The following is a 12,074-nucleotide window of genomic DNA, read 5'->3' as shown; positions in this document are numbered from 1 at the left end:
ACTTTGTTCGAGTTTTAAGTTTGAAGTTTGAAGTTAAGCTCTAAAAATAAAATATGAAGAATGTATCAACTGAAAATTGAAAAACATATTCAATTTCTTAGCACAATCCTTCTTTTTAAGTTCGAGTTTTAAATTAAAAATAAAAGGATCATATTGAAGGCACCATATTATATATTTCATTGGTGAAGAGTGGGTTCATGTACCACACACCTGAAAAGAAAAGGGAGAGACACAAAGAATAAAGAGTAAATTGGGTTGGGTTGGGCCCAATTGCACATATCATCAAGCTAGTACTTGGACAGCATTAGGAGAAAGTATTTAGGTTATATATGACAAAAACAGAAACTTGAGGTACTAAAGTGTAGTAATTTCAAAAACATTTTGCAGGGAGGAGCGAAGAGGCTCCAACTCAGATATAAATAAATAAATCAACGGCCTTCAGGTGCGCGAGGTGTACGGAAACGGAAAAAAAAGAATAGTATAATTTTGTTAATTAGATTTAACTAGCCGTTACTCTCTCAGAATCTCAAAAACACGAACCCTGAAAAATCTTGTGTATCAATCTTTTCCATATTTGATCTCAGTTTACTTGCATCTTCTTGGGTGTAAGTCATTTCCATTCCTTGTTTATTATCTGGGTTTTCGTTCAAATAGCAAAATTATCGCTTAAAAAATCTAATTTCTGGGTTTGGGTTTTCTTTATGCGCGGAGCTTTAGTGGTTTAAGTTATGTTCTTTCCATATTTGATTTCACTTTACTTGCCATTTCTTGTTTATTATCTAAAAAAACTCATAACTTCATCTGGGTTTCGTTTAATTTTTACTTGTTTCCTTGAAATTAGATGATAATGACAAAGTTGGCTATCACAAGATCGTTTTTTTTTTTTTTCAAGATTAACTTTTTTTCTTGTTTAAAGTAATGGGTTTTGGGTTTTTTTTTTTAATGCGTTGTTTTGGTGGTTTAAGGAGCTTAAGTTGATGGTTTTAGTGATTTTGGTGATTTTCTTGAATTTTAGTTGGTGATTTTGATGTATGGTTTGATAATTTCATGTTAAGAATGGGTTATTAATTTGATGGTTTTTTGAATAGGATGGTATATAGTTCACAAAGATGGTGATAGGCGTACCAGGAACACCATTGTCGAAGACTGGAAGGACACCTTCTCGTTTTCCAGGTAGTAGAAGGACTATTCCGTCGTCTACTCCAGGAGGTCCAAAGCTTCGCGAAGAGAAAATTCTTGTAACGATTCGTGTGAGGCCTCTTAGCCCGAAAGAACAAGCAGCCTATGATCTCATTGCTTGGGATTTCCCTGATGAACAAACTATTGTATCGAAGAACTTAAATCATGAAAGACACACTGGTCCTTATTCATTTGGTAGGTTGATTAAATGTGAATTGCTGGTTGTTGTAGGTTCTGAATTTTGAAAATCTGCTTACATGGTTTTTTTCTGTGCCAGATAATGTCTTTGACCCGACTTGTTCGACTAGCAAGGTTTATGAACAAGGGGCTAGAGATGTTGCTCTCTCTGCTCTAAATGGGATAAATGGTAGAACTAGAGTACATTTTGTTTTAGCTCTTATATACGTCATTTGGTTTATTGTTTGGAAGAGATCATTCAGTTAATCTCGTACTTCTTTTGCAGCAACCATATTTGCATATGGACAGACAAGTAGTGGGAAGACATTCACAATGAGGGGAATAACCGAGAGTGCTGTTAATGACATTTATGAGCACATCAAATTTGTAAATCATACTTTCTCCAGAATCTTTTGTTGTTCTATGATTGAGAAATTGAGATGTTGATATCCGGATGCTTTTTTTTTCTGCATTACAGACTACTGAGAGGGACTTTGTGCTGAAATTCTCTGCTTTAGAAATATATAATGAGACAGTAGTAGACCTCTTGAATCGCGAGTCTGGCTCACTTCGCCTATTGGATGATCCAGAGGTAAAGAAGTGTCTTAGTTTACGAGTTCAAGTTTCTTAACTAGAATTTCCTTATAAATAAATTTTCCTGAATTTTTTGTCTCTGAATGCAGAAAGGTATTATTGTAGAGAAACTAGTGGAAGAGATTGTAAAGGATGGCCAACATCTGAGAACCTTAATTGGTGCCTGTGAAGGTAAGTTACATACTTCTGGTTCAACAAAATATTCTTTAATGATTATTGCATTATCTTATAATATCATAGAAGAATGCTGCCTTAGAAACCTCAGTCTATATATTTTTGAAGTTCAGGATTTTTCTCTGACCTTGTGGTTAAATACTTGTTACTTGCTGCAGCCCAGAGACAAGTGGGTGAAACTGCTCTAAATGATAAAAGCTCAAGGTCTCATCAGATAATTAAGCTGGTAAAAGATGCTGATCCCTTTTCTACTGAAGTTTAAAGTATTTGACATTGTTAAGTTTCTTCTGCACATTTGACATGAGATATCGTACATGGAATAGATAGGGATTCAAGGATTTGTAGGCCAGAAAATTAAAGTTGGACTAAATCATCATTTTGAAATTCTTGTTATTTACTTGGTTAGACCACTTGAACTATGTACTATAATATGTTGTTAGTTGGAGGGAGCAAATCTAATCTACCCAATAACTATGAAGACTAAATCCTTAACTCTTAATCCGGATGCCAAGTAGTGAAGTAGATGTGGTTGCTGCCTCTTTCTATGCTGGGACCTACTTCTAAGGTGGCATCCCAGCAGTTCTTATTTTCGTGATTTATATGGAATATCTTTGTAGTAATACTAGATGTGGTTGCTGCCTCTTTCTATGCTGGGACCTACTTCTGAGGTGGTATCCCAGCAGTTCTTATTTTCGTGATTTATATGGAATATCTTTATAGTAATACTAAATGTCATGTTGGTAATATTATGACATATCCATACAGCTGACATTTTAAGGTTGTATCAGAACAGTTCTTAATTTGGTGATTTATATGGAATATTCTTCATGTACTAATAAACAATGTTGTGTTTGTACTGTTATGATGTATTATGTATCTTACCTCCTTTCATCCATATTGTTTCTACATGAGTTCTTAGCACCCTGTCCATACAGCTGACATATTGACTTTTTGTTCAGACCATTGAGAGCAGCATCCGGGAAAACTCAGGGCGTGTGAAATCCTTCTTGGCAACTCTGGTAAGGACCTCTCATTACTGATACTATAATATTTCTAATGTCATGCATGAATGCCAATATATGATACTCCTAATACTGTAGAACCTTGTGGATCTTGCTGGAAGTGAGCGTGCCTTGCAAACAAGTGCAGATGGTACAAGGTTAAAGGAAGGAAGCCATATTAACCGGAGCTTGCTGACACTGACCACAGTGATCAGAAAACTAAGGTAATTGAGAACACCATGATATTCAGTTACTTACGAAAGTTTTTGCAACTTGGAAGAATGGGTGAGCACATTGCTTTCCATTCACACTATTTATATAACCACATCTGTTGTTCTTATTATTGTGCACAATTCTCATATGCATTAATGGCCTAGAATTCTTGTTACTTGTAAGAACAATCCAGTTGATGATAAATCTCAGTTAATAATAGCCTTGAGACATTACTTGTTGAGTTTTATTTGCAGTGGTGGAAAGAGGGGTGGTCATATTCCCTACAGAGATTCAAAATTGACGAGGATATTACAGCCTTCACTTGGCGGAAACTCAAGAACAGCAATTGTTTGCACTATGAGTCCTGCTTTAAGTCATGTGGAACAATCACGCAACACTCTGTGCTTTGCAACAAGTGCCAAAGAAGTCATTACCACTGCGCAAGTAAACATGGTATGCGATTAGTGGTTAATTTGAAAGCTCCTAGTGACTTCTAAAGGAACTGTATCATTCATTATTTCTCTCTGTTTTCTTCCCTTTAAAATTAAATATACCAATTGATAACAATAAATAAGTTATGCAGTGATTATTTATGCGGTGAATAATAATGGGGAGATTGTTATACTGTTAATACCGAATAATCTTGTTATGCAGATCTTACTGGCTTTATGTGACTTTGTTGTTTAGTTAGTCTTATTCATGTAGTGCTATTATATGTTTTCTTATCACATATTCTTTCAAGCATAGAATAATATGCAGATTGGCGCACACTTATGTGGTATGAGCAAATGCGGATTTTACTGCTGCCAACCAAATGTTTGTTATAAATTAAGTGGCACTCGTGGAATACTCTCTCACGGATTCGCTCTATTGGTTTTACTACGTTTATTTCCAATTATTATTAATTTTGTCAGATTTAACACTCACTGACTGCCCATTAGGGTAGAAGGGTAGTAGTAGGTAGTGTAGTGTTGTCTTGCTTAGGGTGGCTGGTGTTTACGATGGTACTAGTTGTATTATTGTAATTCTTGTTTTTTTACCAGTATCATTGTTGTTTACGGTGTTTCAATTATCACATGATTTTATTGTTGTTTTCGCTACTTTTGCACTGTTCCTTGTTATTTCTGTATTCTCTACATTGTCTGCTTCTTCTTTGTACCGGGATTTGTTGCACTTGATCCCGAGGGTCCTTCGGAAACAGCCTCTCTACCTCTACAAGGTAGTGGTAAGGTCTGCGTACAATCTACCCTCCCCATACCTCACTTGTCGGATTTCACTTACTGTCCATGGATTCAGATATTCAATCCCACAATGATTGGAAATATTTGGACCCGGTAGAGTAAGGATTTCCAGTCCTCTATCAATCCAGATTGGAACTGGTGGAAGCGAGGATTTTCAGTTCTCTGCCACAATCCTAACCCTCTGGAACCGGTAGCTGCCAACTGGTGGTGACACGAGAATTTTCAGTCCTTTGCCCTACGAAGTGAGCTATCCTGGCTTTTAATTCCCAGTCCAGATTGGAATTGGTGGCACGAGGATTTTCAGTCCTGCCAATCCCCTTGAACAAGATTCCTGCAAGCTTGGATCGGTTGTGCTTGAGGGTGATTAGTGGTAATTCAGCTCTGAAAAATCTCCCCGTAGAGCCAGAGAGAGATGAAATTTATAGTCAACCTCTCTGCCTCTCAGATAGCTTTCATTTTCCTCTACAACTTAAACCATAAGACCCCTGAGTTATTGTTTAGGCCTACAAGTTATCTCGTAATGTGAATTAAATCCGTAAAATCTATTTAACTTCTGTAGTGTAGATACCATTGATTGTTTTCTTTAGTCCCTTTATTGCTAATTACATGTACTCTTATCCCATATTCTATTTGGCATAAAAAAATTCACATACTCAAATTCTTTGTATTACTTGATGTGGATATTAGCAAATGCGGACTTTAATAAGGCCAACCAAATGTTGTATTAAATCGTGCAGTACATACCATTGATTGTTTTGTTTAGTCCCTTTATTGCTAATTACTTGTACTCTTATCCCATATTCTATTTGGCATAAAAAAATTTACATACTCAAATTCATTGTATTACTTGATGTGGATATTAGCAAATGCGGACTTTAATAAGGCCAACCAAATGTTGTATTAAATCGTGCAGTACATACCATTTATGTATTCCTTTTTTTATGCAAGTTAAAGCCTGCATTACAAAAAAAATCAGGGCCCTTAGTCTACTTGGTAATTCTACAATCACAGACCTTCATGTTTGACTTCTTCTTTCTTGTTTTCCTATAATTTTCCAGGTTGTTGCTGAGAAGCAATTGCTGAAGCATTTACAAAAGGAAGTTTCCAGACTTGAAGCAGAGCTCCGAAGTCCTGACCCTTCTGCCTCCCCATGTTTCAGAACTCTACTAATGGAGAAAGAGCGGAAAATCCAACAGGTACCACTAATGTTTTTCAGTAGTATTGGGCTTCCAGCATCATTTTAGCTATTGCTAAAGAGGGGGGTAACCCTGCCCTTCTAGTATCATAACTTTGTCATAATAAATGAACTTCTTTGTCATTTTCTGAAGTTATTATCTCTGGCAGCTACGTTGTACTGCTTCTCATTTTCATGTGTGAGAGTTGCTCATTTCATTGCACAATCCGATTGAAAAGTCTAGATTAACAGAAGCTTTGTATCTCATTACAGCTTACCATCTCGACTTACAAATACTAGCCATGTTACCCAATTTACTTCACTTTCCTAGATTCACCTGAGCAGATGGCGAGATATGGGAATATAAGATGCTTATTGCAGATCCTTTGACACACAGAAAAAACTGCTAATTTTGCATGTAAGCATGCAGATAGACCTCTTTCCAACAATGACATCTGAACTTGTATCTAGATTAACAGAAGCTTCGCATCTCATTACAGCTTACCATCTCGACTTACAAATACTAACCATGTTACCCAAGTACTTCATTTTCCTAGATTCACCTGAGCAGATGGCGAGATATGAGAATATAAGATGCTTATTGCAGATCCTTTGACACAGAAAAAACTGCTAATTTTGCATGTAAACATGCAGATAGACCTCTTTCCAACAATGACATCCGAACTTGTATGACATAGGACAATTGTGATACTTATGAAATACATGTTCTCTAAGTGTAAAGTGTCAGTTGTATTGTCGTTCAGAGATATTTATATGTTCAAGAAACAGAAAGCAATGGCTTATTAAGGTGGAATTGTCATGTTCACTGTTAATCTAATATCTTTACTTATGAATCATTTGCAGATGGAGGAGGAGATGAATGAGCTGAAACGTCAGCGTGACCTAGCACAATCCCAGCTCGAACTAGAAAGAAGATCAAAGAAAGAGCTCAAGGTACAAAAAATTGTGGAATTTAGACAGAACACCTAACTTCCCATCTTTGTTTGTGGATTTGAGTCTTGAAAAGTAAAACTTGTTGGCATATGCTCATTTCAGGCTTCAGATCACCATGGACCTTCTCGTCAAGTAGTCAAATGTCTTTCATTTACAACTGAAAATGAAGTAGTTTCTGGATCTCTTTCTACACCCCTGGGAAGAAAAAAGTTACTTGACAGGCAGGCTGCAATTAGGAGGTCTACCAATTCAACCAATCCATCTATGCTGGTGCACGAGATCCGAAAGCTTGAGGTGAGACAGAGGCAACTTGGTGATGAAGCAAACCATGCACTTCAGTTGCTTCACAAAGAGTTTGCATCTCACAGAATTGGCAGCCAAGGGGCTACAGATACCATTGCAAAGTTGTTTGCAGAAATTAAAGAACTGCACAAAATAAGTTCTGTTCCTGAACAAATTGAGATAAAAGATAAAGCCAGCTTGAAAGAAGAGATTGCACGGCTGAGATCGCAGGAAAACAACATTGCATCTTTAGAACAGAAACTTGAAAATGTTCAGAGATCTATAGACGAATTAGTCATGCATCTTCCAAGTTGTCAGGAATCTGTTGATTTGAGGACTCCAAAAAAGAAAAAGGTGCTTCCTTTTAACACCAGTAACATGCCAAATATAATTCGATCACCATGTTCTCCTATGTCTCCTTCATCCTGCAACATCGTGGATGGCGAGATTGAGAACAGAGCACCAGAATGCAATAATGTTGGATCTGCTGGTGATTCATTCTGTAGCCAAAAAAGCACTCCAATTAGAAGAATGGACAGTAACTGTATCTCATCGAGGGAGGGTACTCCTGGATCAAGGCAGTCAAACTCTGTTAACATGAAGAAGATGCAAAAGATGTTTAAAAAAGCAGCTGAAGAGAACATTCGGAGTATTAAAGCTTATGTTACTGAGCTGAAAGAAAGGGTAGCTAAGTTACAGTACCAGAAGCAGCTGCTTGTTTGCCAGGTTAGGATTTATCTTCACTCTCCTTGTGGCTTTTTTTGACAAGATATACAACCTTCAGTTCATGGTTCTAACTGTTGCAATTTCCTTTTCCTTTTGTTTTGATAAATCAAAATATCATTTGGTCTAATTGTTGTGCGACGAGTAAAACCAGGTGCTGGAGTTGGAGGCAAATGAAGCTGCAAGTGATGAAGCTGATATAACCGATCAATCTCCGTTGTCATGGCACTTGGTGTTTGAGGACCAAAGGCAGCAAATTATTATGTTGTGGCATTTGTGTCACGTGTCTTTAGTGCACCGTACTCAATTTTACATGTTATTTAAAGGGGATCCATCAGATCAGATATACATGGAAGTTGAGCTTAGGAGGCTGACATGGTTAGATCAACACTTAGCAGGGCTTGGTAACGCGAGTCCTGCTCTTTTGGGTGATGACCCTGCTGGCTATGTCTCATCAAGGTATTATTTATTCTTTCAAGGTATTTTATTTGAACTTTTCCAAGGCCTTTAGTAAATTTACCAACTCTTGGCTTTTGAATATACAGTATTAAGGCTCTGAAGCAGGAGAGGGAATATCTAGCGAAAAGGGTGAGCTCCAAGCTAAATGCAGAAGAAAGGGAAATGCTGTACATGAAATGGGACATTCCACCAGAAGGAAAACAGAGGAGACGGCTACAGCTTGTGAATAAACTCTGGTCAGATCCTCTTAACATGCAAAATGTATGTGAAAGTGCTGAAGTAGTCGCGAAGCTTGTTGGATTCTGCGAAACAGGAGAACATGTTTCAAAGGAGATGTTTCAGCTCAATTTTGTTTCCCCATCTGACAAAAAAACATGGCTAGGTTGGAATCTGATATCAAACTTATTACACTTGTAGTTCCAAATAGCAAGTCCATGTAGATTTTGGCATCCTGTACAGTTTCTTGCTAATGCATCCAGCATTTTTGCTTCTAGTAAACACACATCTTGCTAGAATTTTAGCAGAGAGCGTTTACTGATTTTTTTTCAAGAAAAACTAAAAAATAGCATTCATGAAAGACATAACATATATTGTTTTAGCTAGGAGTGGCAAATGAGTGGGTCGAGTCAAATGTGAGTCGGTCGAAAATGAGTTAAACAAAAATGGGTAAAATACTCTACTCGACTTATATTTTAAAGAGCCAACTTTCACATATAGCAAAGACAAAAATCATATTTGTATGTTATAGCTATAGTTTGCATAATTGCGTTCCATAGCAAACATAAATATGTATTTTTGCTATACATATACAAAAGAAAGCAATTGTGTAATATGTTTCGGTATACATGTACAAAAGATCAATTGAATAATCTGTGTTTGTAAAAGAGAGAAAGACAAAAGAAAATTGGGCAGGGGAAGATCGTATTTGTATAATCATAAGTGTATAGGACGAAAATATATGCATTTGTATTTGTATATACAATTTTCTCTCGCTTTGTACAAACACAAACGCAATGTATACATTTGTGTTTGTATAAAGTGAGAGAGGCAAGTGAAAGTGGCGAGCGAGATCTGGGAGAGGGGAACGAAAATATATATATATATACAATTTTCTCTCGCTTTATACAAACACAAACGCATTTTACATGTTTGTATAAAAGTGAGAGAGGCGAGGGAGACTGCCCAACGAGAACAAGAGTGGTGAGCGAGATTCACCAGGAGAGAGGCGAAATAACAACAGTTTGCTATGGGGTACAATTAAATCAAAACTACGGTTATAACATTTAATTTGAATTAATAGTTTTCTATTATATACAATTTTCCCTATTTTAAATGGCTTAAAACGAGTTATCCGTTTTAATGGGTAAAGCCTTCTTAAGGCAGGTGAGGAGTTGTCCGTATTGCGGTACTTTTCTGAAAATAGTATTCTCTGTTCAATGTGAAAAATTAGACTTTCTTTAAGGGGTAACTGAACTTCCTTTTATCCGGTTGAAATGCTTTTGAAAACTATTTATGCTCTTCTTAAAAATAGTAATTCTTTTCTCAATGTGAAAATAGTACACTTTTGGAACCATTTGCATTTCCTTCAACTTTTCTCAAAAGATACTTTAAAATACTCTTGACTCACTTTAAAATTCCAAAATCAATGCATGAAAATAAATGCACAAAGACTTTCAATAAAAATCTCATTAACTAGGGTTCATGTGAAATATAAGTATGAACAACAACTCAAGAATATCAATGCATATAATATTGCAATCTCATAATATAAAAAATTAAAATTCGGAACAAGAACATAACTTATATCAAGAATTTCATAAAACTAAGGGCAGAATCCTAGATTGAACTTTCTACTGATTGAATTGGGATGTAGGGCGTGAAGACAAACTTAGTCCAATACTATGAGTAGTCTTCCATACACTGAAGAACAAAGTTCTTGAAGAAGTTTAAAGAAGAACTTGATTGGAAACCTTGAAACCCTAGCTTGTGTCTTTCTTGCTGTTTTCTTTTTGAGTTGGGGAGTTGAGAGTGTAGAATTAAAGAAAATTGAGTACTTGGTGGAATATATTCTCCTAATGAAGTTAAAATGTCATGACTTGAGTTTAGGAAAAATGGGAATATACAAAAGAAACCTTACTTAAAAAGCTATCGAAAACTTTCCACTGGCCATTTACGGTTGGTGGTTTGATCTACGAACCGTAGATCCCATCCGTGGAATTCATTTTGAAGTTTTAAGGCTAATAAGTTCACTCTACGGCCCAAATTACGATCTATAGAAGTTTCTACGACCCGTAGATGGGTCCGTAGAAACTGGACCCAAAAACTTAACTTTCAGTACTTTACAGGTCAACAATACAAGTTGTAGCTTTTTCTACGACTCGTAGAAGTGATTCATAGGTCAGAGACTCAAAAAACTCTGTTGTGGTAATCTATGGTTAAATGGTCATAAATGTTTACTCCGGACTATAAATGAGGCAAACTTGATGGTGTTAGAAAGAAAACCCATAGAAGATGGAAAACAAAAAAAATAAAATCTATTTTGTATATTGAAAAAAAGATATGAAAATATCATGTCAGATGAAGAGAAATATCGATATAGTTTGGCTTAACCCATCGGTGGCCCCTTAAAATTGGCATCAACTTTCACTTAGACACCTGAACTAGACTTTGTTCATTTTAGACACCTCATGTAAAGTCTTGATATGTCATTTTGACACTTTTTGCTGATATGACATAGTGAGTGTGACCCACTCATTAACCGCACGTCAGGCTATTTTTTTGCCAATTTTTATTTTATATTTCCTTCTTCCCCATTTTTTCAATCACTGTTTTCTCAAACTTGAACTTCTTCCATGGTGAAATATATTCAATGATGCCACAAATGAGGAATCTAATTCCAAACGGAGCTTTCCCCAAGATTTCCCAAGGATGATGCCCTTCTCCCTCAATTTAATTTGAGAAAAAAAGACTAAGATTTGAAGAAAAAAATGAAAAGTTGGGGATGAGTAAAAAGTCACTAAGAAAATGAGATAATCCCATTAAAAGAAACTTAACAATGTGATATGAACACGTACACATTTGTATTTTAAAAGTTCATTGGATCTTAGATTTTATTTTTTGTTAGCAATAAAATCTATAGAATTTTCTTTTAGCAATAAAATTTGTGGAGCTGCATTTATTTGAAAAAAAATTGAGTTGCACAAGTTCACTAAAGTTATACCATAGAAGGATTGAACAATATTTAAGTAAAAGAGAGGAGAAAATTTCGAGTATATGATAGAAGATTAAGGGGTGTGTGCTACTGTACTTGTTTCTCCAACGTTGGAGAAGACGATGGGGTGGGGGTGGGAGATGCTTCTCCTAAAGATTTTTTAAGGTGATTTAATCCTTTTTTTGTTATTATTTGGAAAAAAAATGCCACGTGTCATCGATCCATTGTCCATCTTTTATTTTTTTTGATAATTGATAGTTTATTATTTAAGAATTATTTTGAACAAAATGACAAGTGTCCTCATTTAATTTGACACTTTACACATCATCCGCAAGTGGAACACACTCACCATCATATTTTTGCTGAATGTAAAAAAAGTGTCAAAATGACATATCAGGGTCTTGCATGAGGTGTCTAAAATGAACAAAGCCTAGTTAAGATGTCTAAGTGAAAATTGATGCCAACTTTAGGGGGCCACCAATGGGTTAGCCCATATAGTTTTATATATCCAACACTAACTTGAAATAAAGATTTTATTCTACTTTATTAAAATAAAAATTATTTATAGAATTACTATGTGTATTTATAACTGCACGAATGGAGGACAATTTCACTAATCTAAATATAATGTCCAAAAAAAATTTCAATTTAAATCAATCTAATTTTAAATCATGTTCAAAGATGGAGAAATT

The 12,074-nt window shown here is 35.7% G+C and overlaps 1 protein-coding gene across 1 annotated transcript; it reads left to right on the top strand.

Moving 5' to 3' along the window:
• The first annotated feature begins 470 nt into the window (after window positions 1-470).
• On the top strand, window positions 471-8,664 carry LOC102585623 (kinesin-like protein NACK2). The gene is made up of 15 exons (XM_006353702.2): window positions 471-605; window positions 1,089-1,374; window positions 1,457-1,546; window positions 1,643-1,743; window positions 1,835-1,948; window positions 2,040-2,121; window positions 2,283-2,350; window positions 3,084-3,143; window positions 3,225-3,349; window positions 3,593-3,791; window positions 5,638-5,775; window positions 6,618-6,707; window positions 6,810-7,715; window positions 7,867-8,171; window positions 8,258-8,664. Exons 2-15 carry the CDS (start codon window positions 1,110-1,112, stop codon window positions 8,586-8,588), a joined length of 2,874 nt encoding a protein of 957 aa, XP_006353764.1. The 5' UTR covers window positions 471-605; window positions 1,089-1,109; the 3' UTR covers window positions 8,589-8,664.
• Window positions 8,665-12,074: the final 3,410 nt, after the last annotated feature.

This window comes from Solanum tuberosum, unplaced genomic scaffold (assembly GCF_000226075.1).
Source record: "Solanum tuberosum cultivar DM 1-3 516 R44 unplaced genomic scaffold, SolTub_3.0 scf00157, whole genome shotgun sequence".
NCBI lineage: Eukaryota > Viridiplantae > Streptophyta > Magnoliopsida > Solanales > Solanaceae > Solanum > Solanum tuberosum.
Note: the sequence above shows the minus strand (reverse complement) of the source record. Positions and strands in the feature narration are given on the sequence as shown.